Here is a 21891-nt window from a genome sequence, read left to right as displayed (position 1 = left end):
TCTGACTCTACAATCCTGTGGATCATATCATCCATGGGGTTTTCTTGGCATTCTGTCAAGTTGTATTTACAACTAGGTAAGTAGAAAAGTGGAATTTTTTAAAGCATATACATTTAATGGTAAGATCACCACAATACAGCAGGATGTTTTAAAGAACCTCATGAAAAGAAAATGAAAAACATGCCATTTCCCTGTCCCTCACTTCAAAGTTGCTTCCCTGGCTCCTTCCACTTGAGGCTCTTTTCTTAGTTTATTAAATGTCTTACTTGCTTTAAAAGGGTTAAAGAATAGAGAAGTCAGGGGAAGTAAAGAGCCAGCAGGGAAAAGGGAAGTTGTCTCAAAGAATTAGCAAAGTGGTACATTTAAAACTTTTAAAATATTTTGAAAAATAAGTGAATTTTATAGCATTAACTTCACATTGTCATAATGGATCTTTATTAACAAGTATTCCTCATCCATTTTTGAAGTTGTAATATCTTTTTCTATAAACTGAGGCTACATAGCCATCCCTCCCACAAAGAGGATGCTGTAGGAGCCCCTAGTAGGTTCTGCTCTCTCCTCTGAACACACTAGATGGTTAGGTGCTAGGCATGGGACCTGAGCTAACATTTACAATTCATTCCCTGGATCAAATACCTGCTCCACAGAGGCCTGAGGGCCGGCGTCCTGTGTGCATCCAGTCTCTCTTCATCCTCTGAAGTAGTCTCAGAGCTGTCATGGATACCTCATGGTTCTTTTCTCCAAACTCCAGCATGTGTGCAAAGCGAGGAATGTACAGACATGGATCTATTAAAAAACACACACAGTACACACTCAATACCAGTACAGAGAATACATTTTTGTGTCATTGGCCTCCTGTTTTGTTATTTCCCCAAAAACACATGTAAATAAGACGTAAGGAATGCTTTGAAGCCAGAATGGTTAAATAACAAAATCCAAAGATTAACAGATTAATGTTAAACTGGAATGAGACTTCCAAAGGAGTATCTTAGGGACTTGTCTTTGACATTATGCAGTTTCATCAGTAATTTAGATGAAAGTATATCAAATTTGCTGATGGCATAAAATCATGAGGGTCAGTTACATGTTGTGTGACATTAATAACTCAAAAAGATCTTGGTAGGCTGGATCTACAAGCAAAAGACAGCAAGGTGAAATTTAATAAGCAATAAATAAACGCAAAGTTCTGCATTTGGGTTAAAAAATACCAGATATACAACTATAAGATGAAGCAGACATGACTAGGAAGAAGTTCCTATAGAAAAAATTGGGGGATTTTGGTGGACTATACATTTAAAGAATAATGTAATGCAGCAGCAAAAAAAAGCTAATGTAACTGCCCTGAGATTCTAGAACCAGAGGGCAAAATAAATATTCAAGGAATTCACAGAACACCACCTGAAAGAGATCCAAAAAGAGAAACTCCTAGGAACATTGTGGCCAACTTCCAGAGTTCCCAGGTCAAGGAGAAAATATTGCAAGCAGCTAGAAAGAAACAATTCAAGTATTGTGGAAATACAATCAGGATAACACAAGATCTAGCACCCTCTACATTAAGGGATCGAAGGGCATGGAATAGGATATTCCAGAAGTCAAAGGAACTAGGACTAAAACCAAGAATCACCTATCCAGCAAAACTGAGTATAATACTTCAGGGGAAAAATTGGTCTTTCAATGAAATAGAGGACTTTCAAGCATTCTTGATGAAAAGACCAGAGCTGAAAAGAAAATTTGACTTTCAAACACAAGAATGAAGAGAAGCATGAAAAGGTGAACAGCAAAGAGAAGTCATAAGGGACTTACTAAAGTTGAACTGTTTACATTCCTACATGGAAAGACAATATTTGTAACTCTTGAAACATTTCAGTATCTGGGTACTGGGTGGGATTACACACACACACATGCACACACGCACACATACATAGAGACAGAGTGCACAGAGTGAATTGAAGAGGATGGGATCATATCTTAAAAAAATGAAATCAAGCAGTGAGAGAGAAATATATTGGGAGGAGAAAGGGAGAAATGGAATGGGGCAAATTATCTCTCATAAAAGAGGCAAGCAAAAGACTTTTTAGTGGAGGGAAAAAGAAGGGAGGTGAGAGAAAAACATGAAGCTTACTCTCATCACATTCCACTAAAGGAAGGAATAAAATGCACACTCATTTTGGTATGAAAACCTATCACAATACAGGAAAGTGGGGGATAAGGGGATAAGCAGGGTGGGGGGGATGATGGAAGGGAGGACATGGGGAGGAGGGAGCAATTTGAGGTGGACACTCATGGGGAGGGACAGGATCAAAAGAGAATAGAAGTAATGGGGGACAGGATAGGATGGAGGGAAATATAGTTAGTCTTATACAACACAACTATTATGGAAGTCATTTGCAAAACTACACAGATTTGGCCTATATTGAATTGCTTGCCCTCCAAAGGGAAGGGGTGGGGAGGGAGGGAGGTAAAGAAGTTGGAACTCAAAGTGTTAGGAACAACTGTCAAGTAATGTTCTTGCCATTAGGAAATAAGAAATACAGGTAAAGGGGGATAGAAAATTATCTGGCCCTACAGGACAAAAGAGAAGATGGAGACAAGGGCAGAGAGGGATGACAGAAGAGAGAGCAGATTGGTCATAGGGGCAATTAGATTGCTTGGTGTTTGGGGGGGAGGGGACAAAAGGGGAGAAAATTTGGAACCCAAAATTTTGTTTAAATGAATATTAAAAGTTAAATAAATAAATTAATTTTTTAAAAAAAGCTAATGTAACTTTAGGATGTGTAAAGAGAAAAACTCTATAGAACAAAGCAAACAATAGATCTGCCATTCTTTGCCTTTGTCGGACCACATCTATAGCATTATTTTCATTTCTGGGCACCCCATTTTTATACTGCACACTAACAAATTAAATCATGTTCATAGGAGGACAACTAACATAATAAAGACTGTTAGACATGCCATAAAAAAAAATTGGTGGAAGGTTGTTCAGTAAGAAGAAGATTATTTGGTATGGTTGGTCAGTAAGGGGAATATCATGCTCTCAAAATATCTGAAGAACCATTGTGTAGCAGAAGGTTGAGGCTTGTTCTGCTTCATGCTGGAAGGCATAATTAGGACCAATCAGTAGTATAAATATTAGGGAGGCAGATTTCAATTCAACATGAAAAAAATCTGCCTAATGATTAGAACTGCTGGAGACATTAAATTCCCATAACTAGAAGTCTTTAAGCATTGGCTAAAAGAAAAAAACACAACAAAACTTGTTTTAATATCTTCTTTGGTGTACTTGGTCAAAAGATTTCTAGGATCCTTTTAACCTCTTTTATGGTCCCAACACCAGCATATAATATGTTGATGCTTTTATCTAAGTGTCTCCTTCACAATTCATTATATTTCTAATTGCTGGTGAAAATTTAAGAGTTTATAATTACCTATATGAAAAAAATTCTTAAATCAATAAAATACAAATAGATAATTGACAATTTTCAGTGGAGAATACATATAGACCAATTCAGAGGAAAAAAATAATCAAATGAGTTATGTATGAAAATTAAAACTTCAAGATCTCTGAAAACAAACTTACTATGTAGAACAAAATGTCATGGTGTATTAACAGTATAATTGAATAAAATCTCCTATGGCTTAGAGAATGAATTTTTTATCTTTAACTTTTTAAAATTGTTTTAAAATATTCTCTACTTTATAAACTTAAATTTAAACATTTAGTATACAAAAGAACAGAATTTAAAACTATCATGAATCTATATTGTTTAACTTCAGCTTTTAAGCATATGCTAAATTTAATACATTATTATTAGTATAGTTTATATTACAACACAGCAATTTATATATTATTTTAAAGTTTGTAAAGCACTTTACATATATAATTTCACTTGATCCTGACAATAACCCTGTGAGATAGGTGCTATTATTATCCTCATTTTAAATACAAGAAAATTGAACCTGAAAGAGGTTGAGTGACTTACCTGTAGTTACACAGCCAATGTTTATCCAAACTAAGGTCTTCCTGACTCTCTTGTGCTACGTATCAACATTACCCTATTTGTCTGTGTTCCCTTCTCAACTTCCTTGTGTTTTCTTCTGCATATTTTTCATTAATAATTTCTTCTTTTTTTTTTTCCTGGCAACACTTTCAAATATATGTATCCAATTTTCCCCCACACCTATTCCCTCTAAAAATAAAAGATATCCCTTATAACTAATATATTCAACCAACATAAATTTAGACATTGTATAAAAATCTGTATCTCATTCTGAACGTATAGCCCATGCTTGCACAATCTGAAGTCTTAACATCTGTGGCATACCAAAGGATTTTGGGTGGCTCGTGAAAAATATAAAACATCGTCTACCTTTTTTGCAGGCTGCCCAAAATCCTCTGGCACAATAGGCCTGCAGGTTGTACAGTTGCTTGATCAGAGCTCCCAAGTCTTTCAAAATTGTTTTTCTGTACATTATTTTTGCCACTGTACTACTCACTTCATTGTACATCAATTCATAAAAATTTTTCCATTCTATTCTGAAACTGTCTAGTTGACATTTCTTACAGCATAATAATATGCCATTAGAGTCAAATATCATAATTTATGACCCCAATTGATTAGTTCTCATTTTGTTTCCAGTTCTTCGCTATAACTTTAAATACTATATTACATGTTTTTGTACATTTGGGTCTTTTTCATCTCTTTAATCACTGTAGGGTAACTGTCTAATGTTGTATTAGTGAGTCAAAGAAGAATATGCAGTTTGATAACTTTTGAGGTATAATTCTATATTACTTTCCAGAATTGTTGCACCAACTGACAGATCCACTAACAGTGCATTAATGTGCCCATCCTTCCACAACTCCTCCAATAGTGATTATTTTTCTTTCCATTACCTTTGTTAATCTAATGGGTATGAAGAAGAACCCAGGTGTCCAGACTCCAGAGAGAGCACTTTTTCTCACTGTCATTACTTGGATCTCTTTTGAAAACTTTCTATTTATATTCATTGACCACTTAGCTATTGGGAAGTAGTTCTTATTATTACTCATTTACATCAATTTTATATCATACATCTATCAGAGAAATTTGCTACAAAGGAGCCTCACCTTATTTTATCCATAGCCCCATTTCATGAGCCTAACTCTTTTATTAAGGAAGTATTCTTTGTCCCCAGGTTCTGCAAGAATCACTTCTCTTCACTTTCTTGATACACAAGAAACCTATCCAGCTGCCTTTTCAAAAGGGCTTTTTTAACTTTATCAATACACCCAAAACATAAGCAGAATTAGCAGAATCTTTCCACATTTAATTCTAACCTGCTGATACTAATAACTGTGGAAGCTTAGGAACAATCAGGAGAAATCCTAATTCCTAAGTCTAGCTTCAGGTATGATCAAGAGAAATCATCTTATCATCTTTATCTTCTTGTTCCTCTTTGATTTCCCTTGTCCTGTAGCTATATATTAGGGCACCTGCAAATACTATCAGTCCTAATTATGGCTCCTAGGCTGTATTAAATTCTCTTTGTAAAATCAGAGGGTTTAGTGTTTTAAAGGAAATATAGAGGATCATAGATTCAGAGGAGTCTGATAAAATCATCTAGTCTAATCACCTCATTTTCCATATGAAGAAACTGAGTCACATAAAGAACTTAAAAGACTTGCCCAAGGACATACAAGCAATAGTGGCAGAGCCAGAATTTGAACTAATGTTCTCTGATTCCAAATCCAGTGTTCTTTATGTAACATCACATGGGCTAAAGATAAGAAAACTGAGGTACTCTTCCATGGTCATAAAACTAGTAAGTAGTAGATACCTAGAAATCAAGGCCAGGGAACCTGACTCAAGACCCTGGGATCTTTCCACTATGCCATAACAAAATTCTCCTTACATAGACTAAGAGATTTCTTTTATTTTTCTTTTAAATCAATAATTTAATGGAAATAACAGAAGATAAGAGTGTCAAACATCTATAAATTTAACACCTGTGAAAATCTTGAAGTAACACAAGATATTATTAATGGCAACAGTACTTGGTTACTAAGCTCTGAAAAGTACTACTTTCCAAGACTTTATCAAAGCAACTCAAGTTACTGTGTAAATTTTGGATATTTTTAAGTCTCAGTTTACTTCCATAACTTAGGTCTTAACAAATTGCCCTGTACATGCTTTATATATACAACCTAAAGTTCTCCTGGATTCAAAATACTAGTCATTTAATTTGGATTATTCATAGGATGATAAATTTAGAGGTGCAAAGGTCTTTAGAAGCCATAAAGTCAATTATTCTCATTTTACAGATAAGGTTGAAAGTCACTTGGTCAGGTTCACACTGCTATTACATATCAATCTATAAGCATTTATGAAGTACCTACTATGTCCCAAGCACTGTGATAAGTGGCTGGGGATACAAAGAAAGCCAAAAAATAAACCCTACTCTCAAGAAGCTCACAATTTAATGAGGAGACAAATATGCAACTGAACTGAAAATTAATTTATGAAATTATAAAACTCTGAAATGAGGGCAGGCATACCTGGTTCTTTGGGTACTTCCTGGAAAAGACCACAACTGGGAGTGGAAAATAGAGAAGCTACCACACTTTAATAAGGCACAGAGACAAGCTGTGGGATGCGGATACAGAGGCAGACAGTGGCACAGCAACAGGGAATGGGATGGTTTAGAAAGGCAGCTGGGAAAGAAGATGAGGAGGGGAAGAGGCAGAAAGTTTCATTCATGTAACTATGGATTGGAGTTAGGAACACTAGGCAGCATGGAGACAGAAGAATGTTGGGGGTGGGGGGTGGTATGCAGGAACTTAAGGTCTCATTTTTATAGGGTTTTTTGGGAGGGAAACAGATCAACCTCAATTTGGCCCACCTCATGTTAGTTCATTAACATATCCAAATGATCTCAAAGCTATCAGTAAAACTTCAAAGTTGGCATCTTTTTGATGTTCTGTTTGTATGGAGCTGAGAAAATCTGAATTTTATCTTAAATTTTTATATCAAAGGACCAAACAAGCAGCACCTAGATGGTTTCTCCTGATTCAGCACATATTACTAGAATATGAATTATAATTAATACATGATAAAATTTATAAATTATGTCCTTTGATTTTTGGAAGGGTTTGCAGGTGACATTCAGGTTCCTTTTTGCCATCTTGTTTCCTGGTAAAACTTATTTAATGATTAGAAGGGGAGGGTGTAGGTACAATTTTGGCACAGCAAACAACTATGTACAAACAAGATGTATAGTGGATAAACTGGAGATAATAAAGGGAAGGCACTAGCATTAAAGGGGAATGGGAAAAGGCTTACTATAGATGAGATTTTAGCTGGGATTTGAAGTAGTCCAGGCAAGTCAGGAGTCAGGTATGAAGAAGGAACATATTCCAGGCATGAGAAATATGTCTGAAAAAGTATTTGCATTCAAGTCTTCTTGATTCCAAGCCCAGAACTCTATTAGCTGTGGCTGCCTAGGTTTCTCACTATGCCATAACTTCCCTGTACAACAGAATTTTATTATTCATTTAGCACTCAGAATAAAGGAGTTGGACAATTAGGAAATGAAGCACTCTTTTTTGTTAATTTTTAAAAACTGCTTCCATTGTTTAACCGCGGGAAGATGCCACAACAAAATGTAAAACATGCAGTAAATCTTTTCAATTTTATTTCTTGTGGTGAAGGGGATCAAGTTTTCTAAAGTGCACACTTTTAATTTTGCAATACATGTTTTTCGAGAATTGTTGCATCCCTTCACAATCTAACAACACTGCAGTTAAATCTTTCCTTCCCATTAATGGCCCCAAAGAACAATATCAAAGAAGCAAAACTACCAGAAATATCTTTCTCTGTGGCCAATTCAAGGCCGAAATAAAAGAATATATAATCAGATGTAAAAGGTGAGGCTAGAAAAAGGACCAACCTTTGGGAGGAGTCTTGCTCCATACATACCAATAGGATTTCAATCAGGACCACTGCTCCTGAAATTCAGATGCTGAACCAAAGTTCCTCCCAGAGAGACAAAGGTTTTTACTGCAACCCACTCCTGCCTGATCCTGCACTTAAATTTGCTCCTAGTGCTAGCGTGCCAGGCCACGCAAACACACCAAATGCTGAAATCCTGATACTGGGGTTTGGAAACCACACTTCCCATGCAACAACCAAGAAAAGGGCAGAGTAGCAGCAGGGCACAGAACAGGTCTTTCTGGTGGGGCTGGTCTTTCCGTGCATGCTCAGATGAACTCCTCAGCAAAGTTACAAGAGCGGGGCGGGAGGGAGGCCCAGCTCAGTTTTCCTCCCTGCAGAGACACTGGCCATCCAAGTTTTTTCGTTTCTTTCTTTTCTTCGGGAAGCATCAGTCTGCGGCAACTTTTCAGGGTGCTAGATTCCCTGCGGGGCTTGGGCCGAGGCGGCTCCCCAGGACCGCTTGGGGGAGGGGTGCGCTGGGAGCGGGCGGGGAAGGAGCGCCCCCGCTCGGCCCCACCAGGCGGCGGGCGCAGGCCCCGGAGCTGGCCCAGCAAGCCCAAGCCCCTCCCCTCCCAGCTAGGAATCATGGCTTCTGACTCCACCAAGAAGCTTTCCGTGCAAACTTTCCCAGCCTGCAAAGGGAGGAGAGAAGGCTAGGAGCCCAGGTACGGCCCCACGTCCCCTTGGGGGCAGGGAAGGGGGCACCGGGCGGGAGATTTTACAGCCTGAAGCCCCAAGGACACGGAGTAATAAAAAAGCGGGGTGGGGTGGGGGGCAGGGAGCGCCGCCGCCCTCAAGCCCTGCGCTCGGGGGAGGCACTGCCCAGCCCACCACACGACCACTCCTTCCTTTGCCCCAGGGCGGGGTCAGCTTCCACGGCCGAGGGGAGCCGGGCAGGGCTCTAGGGGGGTTGAAAGACAACAGTAACAGCACCCACGGGCCCTTGGGCCTCCAGGGCCCCCGGCCTCTGCACTCTCTCTGCTTTCCTAGGATGGGGGCCCACATCGCAGCCCACCTCCGCAGGGACCCCCTCTTCCCTAAGGAGCAATAAGGAGTGGGGAGTGGGCGACCCGCGGGGAGAATGACATATTGTCTGGGTTGGGCAAGGGAGAGGAAAATGGGGGGAGCCTGGGCTCATCAGCTCTTTCCATTGGAGCCGCTAACTGCTGACGTGCTCTGAGGCTGGCCAGGATTAGGGCGGCTCTGGAGGAGGAGAAAGGAAGGAGGGAGGAGGGAGGAAAGAGGAGGAAAAAGGGCGGGGGAGGGGAGAGGTGCCAGAACTGGACTCCTCAGCACCTACTGAATAACAAGCAGCTCTCCCTCCAGCCCCCAGCACCCGCAAAGAAGTTGTCCGGACAGATAAGTGCCCAAGTGACCCGAATGGCTGAAGGCAGAAAGCACGCCCTGGGGCACCAGTAGCTCAGCTCCCCTTCCAGACCCGCGTCAGGACCAACCCCGCCCTGCGCCCGCTACCAACTCTGCCCACGGATCTACAGCTATGCCGGAGGGTGCGCGCCAATGGGGGATGCGCAGCAGTTTTCACAGCCCAGGAATTTCTAGCCTGGAAACTAAACGGGGATTAATCCGTATTTGACCCGTTTTAATTGGAAGGCAATTTGCAGCTCTCCCCCAGGGTCTCGCTGTTTGGGTACAAAAAGAAACCCACCCAAAACTGATCCCTGGAACTGAGCCTAGTGCTTGGCTGAGGGGCAGGCAAGGTGCCTGCCTTCTCAGCTACGAAGGGCTCTGGATTTGTACAGCTGCTGCTACTGGACTATTTGCAATCAGCCCTGGAGAGCTCCACTTCTTTGGCCACCTTGCCCCAGGCCTGAGGCTTGGCCCCACACAAACCGAGGTGAGCAATGGTCTTCCCCTCTTCGGCCCCTGAGTTTGTTTTGTTCTGTTCAGACCCTCCCAGTGTAAGTATAAGAGAGTATAAGCTCTCATTCGCGCTACTGGCCCCAAGTTACTTTAGTGTCAGAATCATGCAGTATTTGACTTTCTTTCTTCTTCCTTCCAGTAACCTTGAAGGAGTTCAAAAAGAATGTGATAGCTAATGGCAAGGTGCCAGTATGCTATGAGGTAGGGCCCTTGTCCCTGCAGAAGATGGCTGCAGAACTTTACTCTACCAGTGCTAATACCAACATTACCAACAGTAATTCCACTACCACTGCCACCACAGTCACTGCAGCCAGTACCAAGAATTGCTCCCTTCACCTCCATCAAACAGCCCAATCACCACCACCAGCACAAGTGCAAAATCTTAACAACAACTTCGAGAGTACCAACTGGCAGTCATTCTACCCCACTCTCCGAGAGAGGTAAGAAGCCAGATCAGATGTAGTTAGATTCTGGCAGACCTTACTTCTCACTGGGAAAATATTTTACTAGAGAGAACTGTCTAAAACTGGGGGAGAAACTGTGGCATAGAGCAGTGGTGTGATATCCATAGTAGCTTCACCATAATCTGTGGTGGTTTCATTTGCAAGAAATGAGAATGGGATGAAGCTGTTCTGGCTTTTCCCTTTAACTGGTTTGAAGGTCTAGCATCTACCTCTGTCTGGTTCAAATATCTTCCAGTGAGAAGGTTGAGAAAAATCACTGTATGCTAAAATGTTTGTTAAGATGTAGGCCTAAGCATTTTTTTCCTCTGCAATTTCCAGGAATGCAATGATGTTCAATAATGAACTCATGGCTGATGTACACTTTATCATTGGCCCTCTGGAGGCATCAAAGCGAGTTCCTGCTCATAAGGTTTGTAGAACTATTTTCCCCCATGTGAACGACTAGAGAAGACCTGGAACCTTTTAGAATGTAATTTCATATAATGTGAAATTCCTTCCATACATCTTAATTACCCTGAGCCACCAAAGCCAAATTTGCTTATATGGAGGTATTCACAGTTCTCTGTAGTCTTTATTGACTAGTGAATTTAATTAGATTGAACACAGCTGTTTACCGGCAAGATGTTTTTCTTCACAGTATGTGCTGGCAGTTGGCAGCTCTGTCTTCTATGCCATGTTTTATGGTGATCTTGCAGAAGTCAAATCTGAAATCCATATACCTGATGTGGAGCCCGCAGCTTTTCTCATCCTGTTAAAGTAAGTCTTGCCTTGAAATTACAAAGTGGTTACAGGGACTTAGGCTGCATCGTCATCAATTAATGTATACTGAGTGCTCAGTAGAGGAAAGGCTGTACACTAAGGACCTAAGAAATCAATACTTTTATTAAAACTGCCAGGTAAATCCACTATGAATAACAATTGACGTGGTAACTTGCTAATCTCCCAAATTCTAAAAGGTTATCTTTTTTCTGGTGAATGTATACTCTGCTATTTAAAACTGAATTAACATTTAAATAGTATCGCTTACTTAAATGTAGCCTTTAAAACTGTATGTAAAACTTCCCCCACCCTCTACCAGTACCTTTTTAAATCTGTTTTACTCTAGGTACATGTATAGTGATGAAATTGACCTGGAAGCTGACACTGTGCTTGCAACTCTTTATGCTGCCAAGAAGTATATTGTTCCGGCTTTAGCAAAAGCTTGTGTCCATTTTCTAGAGACTAGTTTAGAGGCGAAAAATGCTTGTGTTTTGCTCTCCCAGAGCAGACTCTTTGAGGAACCAGAACTAACCCAGCGTTGTTGGGAAGTGATTGATGCTCAAGCAGAGATGGCATTAAAGTCAGAGGGCTTTTGTGAAATAGATCAACAAACATTAGAGATTATCCTGAACAGGGAATCACTAAACACTAAGGAGGTAGTTATCTTTGAAGCTGTTCTGAACTGGGCAGAAGCTGAATGCAAAAGAGAAGGTTTGCCAATTACACCAAGAAATAAGAGGAAAGTATTGGGAAGAGTTTTATTTTTAGTACGAATTCCAACTATGACACTGGAGGAGTTTGCCAATGGTGCTGCTCAATCAGATATTCTAACCCTGGAAGAAACACGCAGCATATTCTTATGGTACACAGCTACCAAGAAACCACAGTTGGAGTTTCCCCTGACAAAAAGGAAAGGCCTTGTCCCTCAGAGATGCCACCGATTTCAGTCATCTGCGTATCGGAGCAATCAGTGGAGGTACCGTGGACGATGTGATAGCATCCAATTTGCAGTAGATAAGAGGATATTTATTGCAGGACTTGGGTTATATGGATCAAGCTGTGGGAAAGCTGAGTACAGTGTGAAAATTGAACTTAAAAGGCTAAATGTTGTTCTTGCTCATAATCTGACCAAGTTCCTTTCAGACGGATCCAGTAATACATTTTCAGTCTGGTTTGAACATCCAGTTCAAATTGAACAAGACACATTTTACAATGTTAGTGCCATCTTGGATGGAAATGAACTTAGTTACTTTGGACAGGAGGGAATGACTGAAGTTCAGTGTGGAAAAGTGACATTTCAATTCCAGTGCTCCTCAGACAGTACCAATGGCACTGGGGTCCAAGGAGGACAGATTCCAGAGCTTATTTTCTACGCATGAGACAGTTTATGAGGATTGTATTCCAAAACTGCTATGCACATGAAAGGGATTTGTTCAAAACTAGAAAATTCTACAGCTGTTTCATGTTCAGCTATTACATTACTCTTAAAATAGCAGCCTCTCAGACTAAGTGAAAGAATGCTCTTGGATTTAATCCTATTTTATTTATTCTATATGTAGACAACTAACTTGCAAATTATGGCTGATCTTGAAAAAATGTTCTAAAATAGAGCTGTTTATGATCCTGTGAAACATAAAATCTTTTTCTTTACGCTAAAAATCTGTACATTCATTTAAAAAAATTTCTTTGTGGTTCATGTCTAATTCCAAAGCATACAAATCAGCAAATTCAAATAAATCACTTATTCTAAATGGCCCCTGGGGTCCCTTCTAGCTCTCTATCAAAAAAATACAAAATTTTGCCCAACCATCATACTTTCATTTCTAATAAGAAAGATGCTGCTTTGATTTTCCAAAGTTATCTGGGTTGCTTTGATTTAAAGGAATGTAGAAGATTACAGGCTTTTATGACACTGAAAATCTCAGGTTCATCTGCTGATATCCGTAGGCTTTCTTCTAAAGAAGGAATCAGTTTTCTTTAGAAGAATCAGTACATCAAAATTCAAGTGGTACCCATTTGAACAGTAACATAGGAAGTACTATTGTGAGTCAACCCCAATACACCATCTAGTTCAGTAGCTGACAATAAATAATATTAAGAAATAGTTGTAGAAAAGTGTGCTTGTTTCAGAAGCCAACCTCAAAAAGCAAAAAAAGTCCACCAAACAAGTCTTGTTTCCCTTACAGAGCTAACAGGGATCCATGGCCACTGATCTAAAAATACCTTATTTAGAATAATATAATTTAGAACATGTACAAAATTCTCAATGAGAGCTAGTTTTTTATATAGTGTAGCACTCTAGAGCTATGGAGAGTAATATTTTAAATAATGTAATTTAATGAAATCTTATATTTGTTTTGAAAATCCATTGCTTAAAATTATAAGGAACAAAGTTGGCCCAAAGAAGAGACATAAATCTCCTTTGTAAAGATGGGGCCCAAAGGTGCAGAACATTCCATATATTGTCGGATTTTTTTCAATGTATTGTTCAGTTTTGCTGACTTTTTTTCTCTCCTTCCTGTTTTTCTTTTTACCAAAAAATTCATTGTTTAAATAGAATGGTTTTCTGGGATAGAGAAGATACAGATTACATAAAAACAAAAGATTTCAATTAAAATGTATTTTTTAAAAGAGATTTATTTTATGTAATAAAATTCAGTGGCTTGGGATACCAAACCTGATGTTAGAGAAGGAAACAGGGAAGGGAGCTATACTTTCATTAGTATAGGAAAGTCCCAAATCAGGATTATAACTCCATTTACTAATACAAGTTAGCACCTTCTCTGCAACTTATAATTTTAAAGACTTCCTTAGAGCAGAGGTATCAAACACACATGGATTCCATGGAGTCTGGACAGAACCAGATTAAAATGTAATTGGGAAATATTCAACAAAATAAATTTTAAAATACAATAAAACAGATAATGTAAATGTAAATCTGTGTGTGTATGTGTGTATATATATATATATATATATATATATATATATATATATACACACATACACACACACATATATGTATATATGAAAGGTTTAGTAGGCGCCATTTCTATTTGAGTTTGACATCACTGGCTTAGTGTACTGGGAGGTTACATGACTTATCCAGGATCACATAGCCGATATGTGTCTGAGGCAGAACTTGAACAAAGTTCTTCCTGGCTTCTGGGTCTGCTCTCTATCCACACTGCCTCAATGATGGTACAATGCCAAATTTCAAATACAAATGAAAAACCATAAGCACAGCTGAAAAAACCAACCTCCTGAACCAACAGAATGGAGAAAAATCCCAGGTATCATTTTTTAAAGATGTTAAGTCAACAACAATTTATTAAGGGCCTACTATGTGCTTTGCAATGTACTAAGCAATGGGAATACAAACAAATGAAGTGGCTATAAAATAAACAGAAATATATAACCAGTTAAAAAGTAATTCTACTACTTGTAATGTGGAAAATTCATTTCTATATAGAGTATATCTTTTCTTCTATGCCCACTTAAAAAGGTGGATCCTAAAAAAAAATTGTTTCTAGTGCCCTTCTTTTCACCACTCATCTTGCTGCTTCTGTCACTTAGAAAATTTAAAATTAAGTAATTATAATAATGATAGTGTAGATAGTTGGCAATATGAATCCTATAGTTAAAATGTTTTAAGTGATATTGAGAGTTTGCTATGCATATATTCATATTAAATTAAAATCTGGTTTCCAAAATTCTCAATCTGTTACCTTTTATGCTATTTTGTATTGTCATGCACTTCATTCATTTTGGAAAGACACTGTCATGGTCCCTTGATGCATAGTACCTGGCTCAGAAATCTTTAACAAAGGTTTGCAGAGGCCATTGAGTCCAAACACATCGAATTGCTTTAATAGATGCTTTTATCAATATTCGTGGTCCCTCCTAGGCTCTGGGATGATGGATAGCCTATAGGGCTCATAAAATCTGTCCACTGATGTCTCAGTTCCTTGAATATACCCATGCCATAGCCACTCCCAATAACAGCTTTTCTGGGGTCTTGCTGAAATCCACCTCTGTAATACTGATGCCCTCAGCTCTGTCTTCTGGTTACTATTCCTTCCCCCCATTCCTATTCCTCCTAGTTATACCTCAGTCTTACCACTCTATATCCTTCTACAGGCTCCCACATACACCATTTCAGAAAAGGTATATGCAAAAGTACTATGAGAAGTTACTGGACAGGTGGAAGGCACTATGGTACAAGGAAAGTGCTAGATTTGGAACCTGAGAACTTGGGTTCAAATACACCTGCTACCTATGTAACTTTATATAAGTGATTTCATTCTTCTGAGTCTGATCTATAAACTGAAGGGATTGTATGAGGTGATTTTCAAGATGCCTTCTAGTCTAAAATCTATGCAGATTAGCAAATTTTATCTTTCTACACAGATCAGGATTGAAAATCAAAACGTGAGCAATTTGTTTGCTTGTTTTGCACTAAGCATTAGGCAACTAATCATAAACAATCTTCTATAGAGAGTTCTTAATTCTGTGACATTAGACTCCTGATCTCTTTCCTTAGTAGCTAGACATATGGTGATCCCTTATCTAGGTAAAATGATAGCTCTGGTGTTAATAACTCTGAGTGCCTAATCTATGGTTTGCCCAACAGAGGCCTAAGTATGTAATTTATGAACAAATGTGTCAGAGATAATTTTGGCAGAAAAATTAAAGGGCATAGATAATTCTCAAATGAAGAGTTAAGGTAAAACTACCTCTAGTTTCCTTCCCAATAACTAAGTGATACAGACGTCCTCTGACATAACACACACACACCACACACACACGCTTCCAAGAGAATGACTAATCAAAAGTGGTGCCAGTAGCAACATTCATCTGAAAAAATATGAGTTGGGTTTGAGTGGGAAAGGACTCCACAACCTTCTATTCAAGACAGTAACCACAGAAAATTTTATATAGCATGAGAGTTTCTAAGATATGCATCTTCCCCACATGTTGCCTTTTGGGAGATGATCCCAAAACCCACATCTGAGGTAGTAGCCTTGAACAATACTCAAATTTCTCTGCCCAAAGTAGGTCTTAGTCATGATGGGCTTTTTACAATTTTACAAAATTTCCTTACCTGGCAAATCTCTGGATTTTCAAGTACTCCTTCCCTACCCCTTCTATTTCTTCAAAGACCATGGCACTTTATTCTCTGGCTTCAAAAGAACCTGTGCTCTTTTAGAAAACAAGTACTGTTCAAATACTCAGACAACAGAAACATACCTATTGCTGGAGCATTGATGCAGAGTTCTCTGGCCAAAAGAAGAAATGTTTTCCCCAGCACATAAACATTCACCTATTAAAACAAACCCAAAACTTGGAGTTTATATTTTTAACGTTAATATTTTTTGAAAGATATTCCACTATAAAATAAAAACAAAAACTATAACTGATAGCAACAATAAAATCTTTATTTTAAATAGCAAATATGTACATACAGCTTGTAAAGTACTTTGAAATAACTTCTCTTGATTTTCACCAGTTCCAGCCTATTTTTCCAATCATATCTCACTCTCATCCCCATAAGTATTCATATTCCAACTACATCATACTACCAGCTGTCCTTTACCAACATGCACTTCTCTTGCCTCCACGTACCCATTTGAAATGTTCCCTTAGCATCTCTACCTACTGAAATTTTTCTTTCTTAACAGCCTGTGATAGCTGCCACCTTCAAAAACTTGTTCCTAATCCCCTGAACTGAAAGTGTTCTTTTCTTCCTTGTATCTTCTTAGAGTATTTTTTCTTTGCCCTTGTCACACTTATCTTGTGTATTTATTTTTGTTCATTATATTTCCCTATTATACTAAGTTTCAGCTAAAACCCTTGTCTCCCTTCCCATCTTCTCCCCTGCTCCTCTTCTCACATCACCAAGATGTCTTCTACCACTATCTCCTTCATGCCTACCTCAGATGAAGAGGTGGCCCCTCTTGCCAAGGCAAATCCCTCTATGTGCACAAGTGATCCCATTCCAATCCATGGATTGCCTCTCTATCATGCTGCCTCTCACTTATATTCAATTTCTGTCTACTGGTTCTTTCCCTACTACCTACAAACATGCCTGTATCTCTCCCATCAAAAACCCTCACTTGATTGATGCATCCCCATTATCATCCCATATCTAACCTTCCTTTTGTGGGCTAAAGAACTTGAGAAGTCTATCGATTGTAGATGCCTTCAACTTCCTTGACTTTCACTCTCTTAACTCTGTAGTTAGGTTTTAAAACTCATCACTCAACTAAAACTACTCTCTCCAAAGTTACTAATCTTTTAATTGCCAAATCTAATGTCATTTTCTCCATCTCAATGATGAAGGAGATGGTTTCAGAGAAACCTGGGTAGACTTTTATGAACCTATACAGAATGAAGTGAATAGAAGGAAAACAAGCTGTTCATTGACACTATGGAGACAAAGAGAAGATTTAGGAACTCTAATGACCATAATGACCAAACATGATTCTAGAAAACTAATTACAAGGAAATAATTCATTCATGTACATATATATGTATAAAAGAGAGAGGAGATATACATACATTTATGTATATGTAGGTATATCTGTGTTTATATACCTACATATACTTTTTTTTAAGATACAGCCAATGCGGAAATTTGTTTTGCTTGACTATATAAATTTCTAACAATGGTTTTATTTTTCTTTCATTCTCAATTGAGGGGCAGGGGAATAGCGGGGAGAAAGAGTAGATTTTTGCTGATTGGAAAGAATAAAGAAAAATTTATAAGTGATCTTTTAATTTCCAAATCTAATGGCCTTTTCTTAATCTTCATCCTGCTTGCCCTTTTGCAGCCTTTGATGCTGGTGATCACCCTCTTCTCTTTGATTCTCTGTTCTTTCTAGATTTTTAGGACACTGCCCTCTCTTGGTCCTCCTCCTACCTACTTTATCTCCTACCATTTCTTCTTAGTCTCCTTTGCTGGATCTTTATTCAGGTCATACCCACTTCCCATAGTGTCCCATAGGGCTCTGTCCAGGAACTTCTTCTCTTCTCCCTCTGTGCTATTTCACTTGATCTCAGCTCCTAAAGATTCAATTATCAGCTCTATATTGATGATTCTCAAAACGATTTACACAGATCAAAACCTCTCTGCTGACTTCTAGTCTCTCCTTTTCAATTGCCTTTCAGACATCTCAACCTGGAGGGCCTGTGGACAAGCTTGAACTCAGTATGTCCCAAAACTGAATTCATTCTCTTTCCCCCAAATCCTTTTCTTCTTTCAGACTTCGTTGTTAATTGTGAGGGTAGCACTAGTTATTCCAGTTATCCAGGCTCACAACTTAGATGTCATCTTGAAATCCTCACTCTCACCCTCTCTATCCAATCTATTGCCAAGGATTGTCCATTTTAATTTTTGTAACATCGCTTGCATATGTTCCCTTTTTTCTCTTCTGACATTGTAACCATTGTAACCTTTGGTGCAGGTCCTCATTAACTCAAGACTGGACTACTGAAATAGCTTCTGGTTGGGCTCCCTGCCTCAAGTCTTTCCTCATTACAATCCATTCTTTATTCAGCTGTTAAAGTGTCTGGCAATGAACCTCCTACCCAATAAACTGCCATTTCTCCATATCACCTCTAGGATCAAATATAAAATCTTCTGTTTGGTATTTAAAGTGCTTTACATCCTAGTCACATCCCCCCCTTCCCATTAGAGTAGGAACTCTAAGTTCTTTAAGGAAAAGAGACTATATTGTTTTTCAATTCTGCATCTCTATTTTTAGGTACTGAGTTTTATACCTAGTGAACATTTAATGTTTTCAATTTGCTGGCTTGAAAAAATGTATTTCCATTTTGCAGATGAAGAGAATTAAGCTCAGAAGAATCGTGTAAATTGACCAGGGTTATCTATTAGGGTTGGAACTAAGGTATTTAGTCGACTCCAACGGCAAAGCTCTTTCTGTCACACCACCGTCTATTCAATAATCAAGTTTGCTTAAAAGGGAAATTATAGCTGAAGAACATGAAGAAAAAAGTACATGTCACATTATCTCCAGTCATCATGCAACATAAGTATTAACGAAGAGGTCACCAGCTACACACAGAAATCTGCCCATTTATAGAAACTAGAAAAAAATCTGTCCCTTTGTTTCTTTTCCCAATGCTACTCGTTCTATATCACATACTATATTACTTCTCACCTGGACTATTTGCAATAGCTTTATTCAAGCTAGTATTCTTACTTCTCCATCCTCATCCTTCCTAGACACAAGCCATGAGGTCCAACTTCCTAAAGCCCAGAGCAGACCATGTTTCATATAACTCCTCTCCCCTACACCCATTCAAACAGTTTTAATACGTTACAGAATCAAGAATTTCCTTATTTAAGGTCATTTGATTCTATCTGCACCTGAATAGGAATTCTACATTCTGAAAAGATGGTTAATCCTAAATCCAATGTTCTACTATACTATACTACTGCATATAAACAGGATACCTATTTACAAAAAAGGCTCACTGGTTATCCAGGCCCTTAACTCTAAAAATGCTTTTATCTTAAACATCTTTTCTCATCCCTTCTGTCCTTTTATACTCATACTGATTCCCTCCAGAAGACAACATATATCTAGCCACCATCATCCAGTAAAGAGTACACTTCTTCCCATGCTACTAACACTGTAGGTCAGGAGGAAGAGAAGACATACTTTTTACTCCTCACTGGCCTCTTCCAGACCATTCCTCTGTCACTTTCAATCAGGAATCCCCCTCCTCCTTTGAGGTTCATTCAGTATGCCTATATCACCCTATCTTAATCTAATCAATCAAACAAGTATCTATTAAGTATTTACTGTGTGCCAGGCATTGTGCTATACAATGGGAATGCAAAGGTCATTCTCCCTTTTTCAAGAAGTCAAGTATCTATCTCAGCCATCTCAAGCCTTGCACATATGTTCTAGGATACAGTACAAAGTCCTCAGCCTTTTTTGGGGGAGGTGGGGGGAGAAAGGATTATATAATAATTACTTCTAAAGTCTTGCCTTTTGCCAAGTCTTTCATTAACTTCTACCACTACAATACAGTAATGAATACAGCGAAGTAGGAAAAGACATACAAACTGATGCAAAGTGAAGTGAGCAGAATCATGAAGACAAGATACACAATGTAAATGGAAAGAATGACAGCAACAACAAAACAACTGAAAGTGAATACTTCAAAGTTTTTCTAATTTTGTGGAAAATTCTTTCACATAATATTATGAGGGATATCTCTCTGAGAAGGAATGAGGTTTGTAAATACATAGAAAATTCATGATGTAAAAACCAGATATCAATAAAATTTTATTTTTAAAAGCACTAATATATAAACTGACCTTGAGATATATCTAATTTAGAAAAAAGGTATTAAACAATCCTCAAAAAGGTATAATTTTGTTTATTTAGCTTTCATTTCTAGACCTTTAAGAGATACAGCATCACCCAGAACCTCTATCCAATGGCCTTAGTAGGAAAACTGATTCAGAACTTGGCCTGAACCGTAGTACTATTTCCATGAGCCTGAGTAACCTTTCTCTAGATCACTGGTTCTACTGGATTTGCCAGCAAATCACTGTGATGTTTTTTTTTTAGTATTTATTGGCTTATCTCATGTCTAAACAAAATTCAGTTTCATCCCAGACACAGAACCCTTCACAAAAGTCTTCAGAAAAGTTGTGTATTCCCTCTGGTTTTATAGGCCACGTTTATATGTAACAAAAGTATCCTTGCTGCACCTTTCCAGATACTTTGCTGTTCTAGAAGTCGTGTCTCCATGAGGAACCCAAGGCTTCTGGATGGTAGAAAGAACAGCTCCTCAGCTTTACAGTTAAAGTCTTTGAGTCTGGTTCCATTTTACCTTTCTCGTTCATATCTCACATTCCAGACAAACTGTCCTAGTTGCTATTTCTCTAAGTTGGCACTTCATCTGCTGTCTCTGTACCATAGTAGGGACTATCTTCCATGCTTTCTCCTCCTCATTTCTATCTCTTAGAATCCTTAGCTTCCTTCATGGTTTAACTCATTTTCCACCTCTTCCATCAAGGCTTTCTTGATTTCCTCTAGTTTTTAGTGCTCTCTCTCTGCAAATCAACTTACATTTATATATTTGAATGTCCCACCATCCTGAATTCTAAAAGTGTCATCCATGAGTGCTGTTTCTCTCTCATATGCTACTGAATAAAGCTGGAGAAAACCATGAAACCATGCTGACTGGGTCCACTAAAAATTTATTACATAATTTCAACTGTACCCTAACTGCAGCAAGGGGATCTTTCTATACCTAATAAATTCACTATCCTATGTTCACCATTATGTCTTTCTTTAAAAAAAAAAAAAAGTTTTTTTAAAAAAGTTTTCCTTCCCCAAAGTATTCCCACCCCTTCCCAGAGAGCCTTAAAACCTTCCTATCCATGTCTTAAAACCTTCTTATTCCTCTTCAAATCTCCCATAGCTCACCCTACCCCATATCCTTTCCAGTTGACAACCCTGCCTTTGTCACTAAATAAACTGAAGCCATTCCCATAGGGCTCTCTCTCTTGTCCCCTCCTCTTCAGCTCATATCATTCAGACATCTTCCTCTACTTTTACAAAAAGAGTTGGAGCTTCTTTCTAAGGCCTAATCCACATCCATCACTGACCCCATCTACTCCTGTCTTTTCCATCAGATTGCCTCCATTGATTCCTTTTCTGCTGCCTATGAATGCACTCATTCTTAAAGCCCTACCTTTTCCTTATTCTATATCTACATACTTTTTAATACAGTGATTTTGCCTTCCTGGATATTCTTCATATAAGATACTCCAT

The 21891-nt window shown here is 38.5% G+C and overlaps 2 protein-coding genes across 5 annotated transcripts in view; one reads left to right on the top strand and one right to left on the bottom strand.

The window, feature by feature from the left end:
* The window catches only part of BRF1 (BRF1 general transcription factor IIIB subunit), a 166747-nt gene that overhangs the window by 89590 nt on the left and 55266 nt on the right, over positions 1-21891 (bottom strand). For both annotated transcript variants that reach the window (XR_011971825.1, XM_072629827.1), the window contains exons 5-6: positions 16322-16394; positions 637-786 (exon numbers count right to left, since the gene is read on the bottom strand). Coding sequence is in view for 1 of the 2 variants with exons in the window: in XM_072629827.1 (XP_072485928.1) it covers positions 637-786; positions 16322-16394 (223 nt within the window). In the remaining variant the exon portion in view is untranslated. The remainder of the gene's footprint in view (positions 1-636; positions 787-16321; positions 16395-21891) is intronic.
* Positions 8516-21292, top strand: BTBD6 (BTB domain containing 6). Of its 3 annotated transcripts, none has more exons than XM_072629830.1 (6): positions 8516-8635; positions 9297-9825; positions 9991-10291; positions 10634-10724; positions 10953-11071; positions 20831-21292. In XM_072629830.1, the coding sequence occupies exons 3-6, from the start codon at positions 10077-10079 to the stop codon at positions 20862-20864; spliced, it is 459 nt and encodes a 152-aa protein (XP_072485931.1). In that variant the 5' UTR covers positions 8516-8635; positions 9297-9825; positions 9991-10076; the 3' UTR covers positions 20865-21292. The 3 variants fall into 3 exon arrangements, with proteins under 3 accessions (XP_072485931.1, XP_072485929.1, XP_072485930.1); XM_072629828.1 differs by lacking the exon at positions 20831-21292 and adding an exon at positions 11421-12830; XM_072629829.1 differs by lacking the exons at positions 8516-8635; positions 20831-21292 and adding an exon at positions 11421-12830 and having other exon boundaries at positions 9174-9825.

This window comes from Notamacropus eugenii, chromosome 1 (genome assembly GCF_028372415.1).
Source record: "Notamacropus eugenii isolate mMacEug1 chromosome 1, mMacEug1.pri_v2, whole genome shotgun sequence".
NCBI classification, from domain to species: domain Eukaryota; kingdom Metazoa; phylum Chordata; class Mammalia; order Diprotodontia; family Macropodidae; genus Notamacropus; species Notamacropus eugenii.
The sequence above is the reverse complement of the archived record's forward strand: the minus strand, read 5'-3'. Positions and strand labels throughout refer to the sequence as shown.

Excerpts from the sequence above, each read along its gene's own strand:
- BTBD6 (XM_072629828.1), top strand. The coding sequence starts at position 10,077 with ATGGCTGCAGAACTTTACTCTACCAGTGCTAATACCAACATTACCAAC. Across the intron at positions 10,292-10,633 it reads TACCCCACTCTCCGAGAGAG|GAATGCAATGATGTTCAATA; the intron begins GTAAGAAGCCAG and ends TGCAATTTCCAG. Across the intron at positions 11,072-11,420 it reads GCTTTTCTCATCCTGTTAAA|GTACATGTATAGTGATGAAA; the intron begins GTAAGTCTTGCC and ends GTTTTACTCTAG.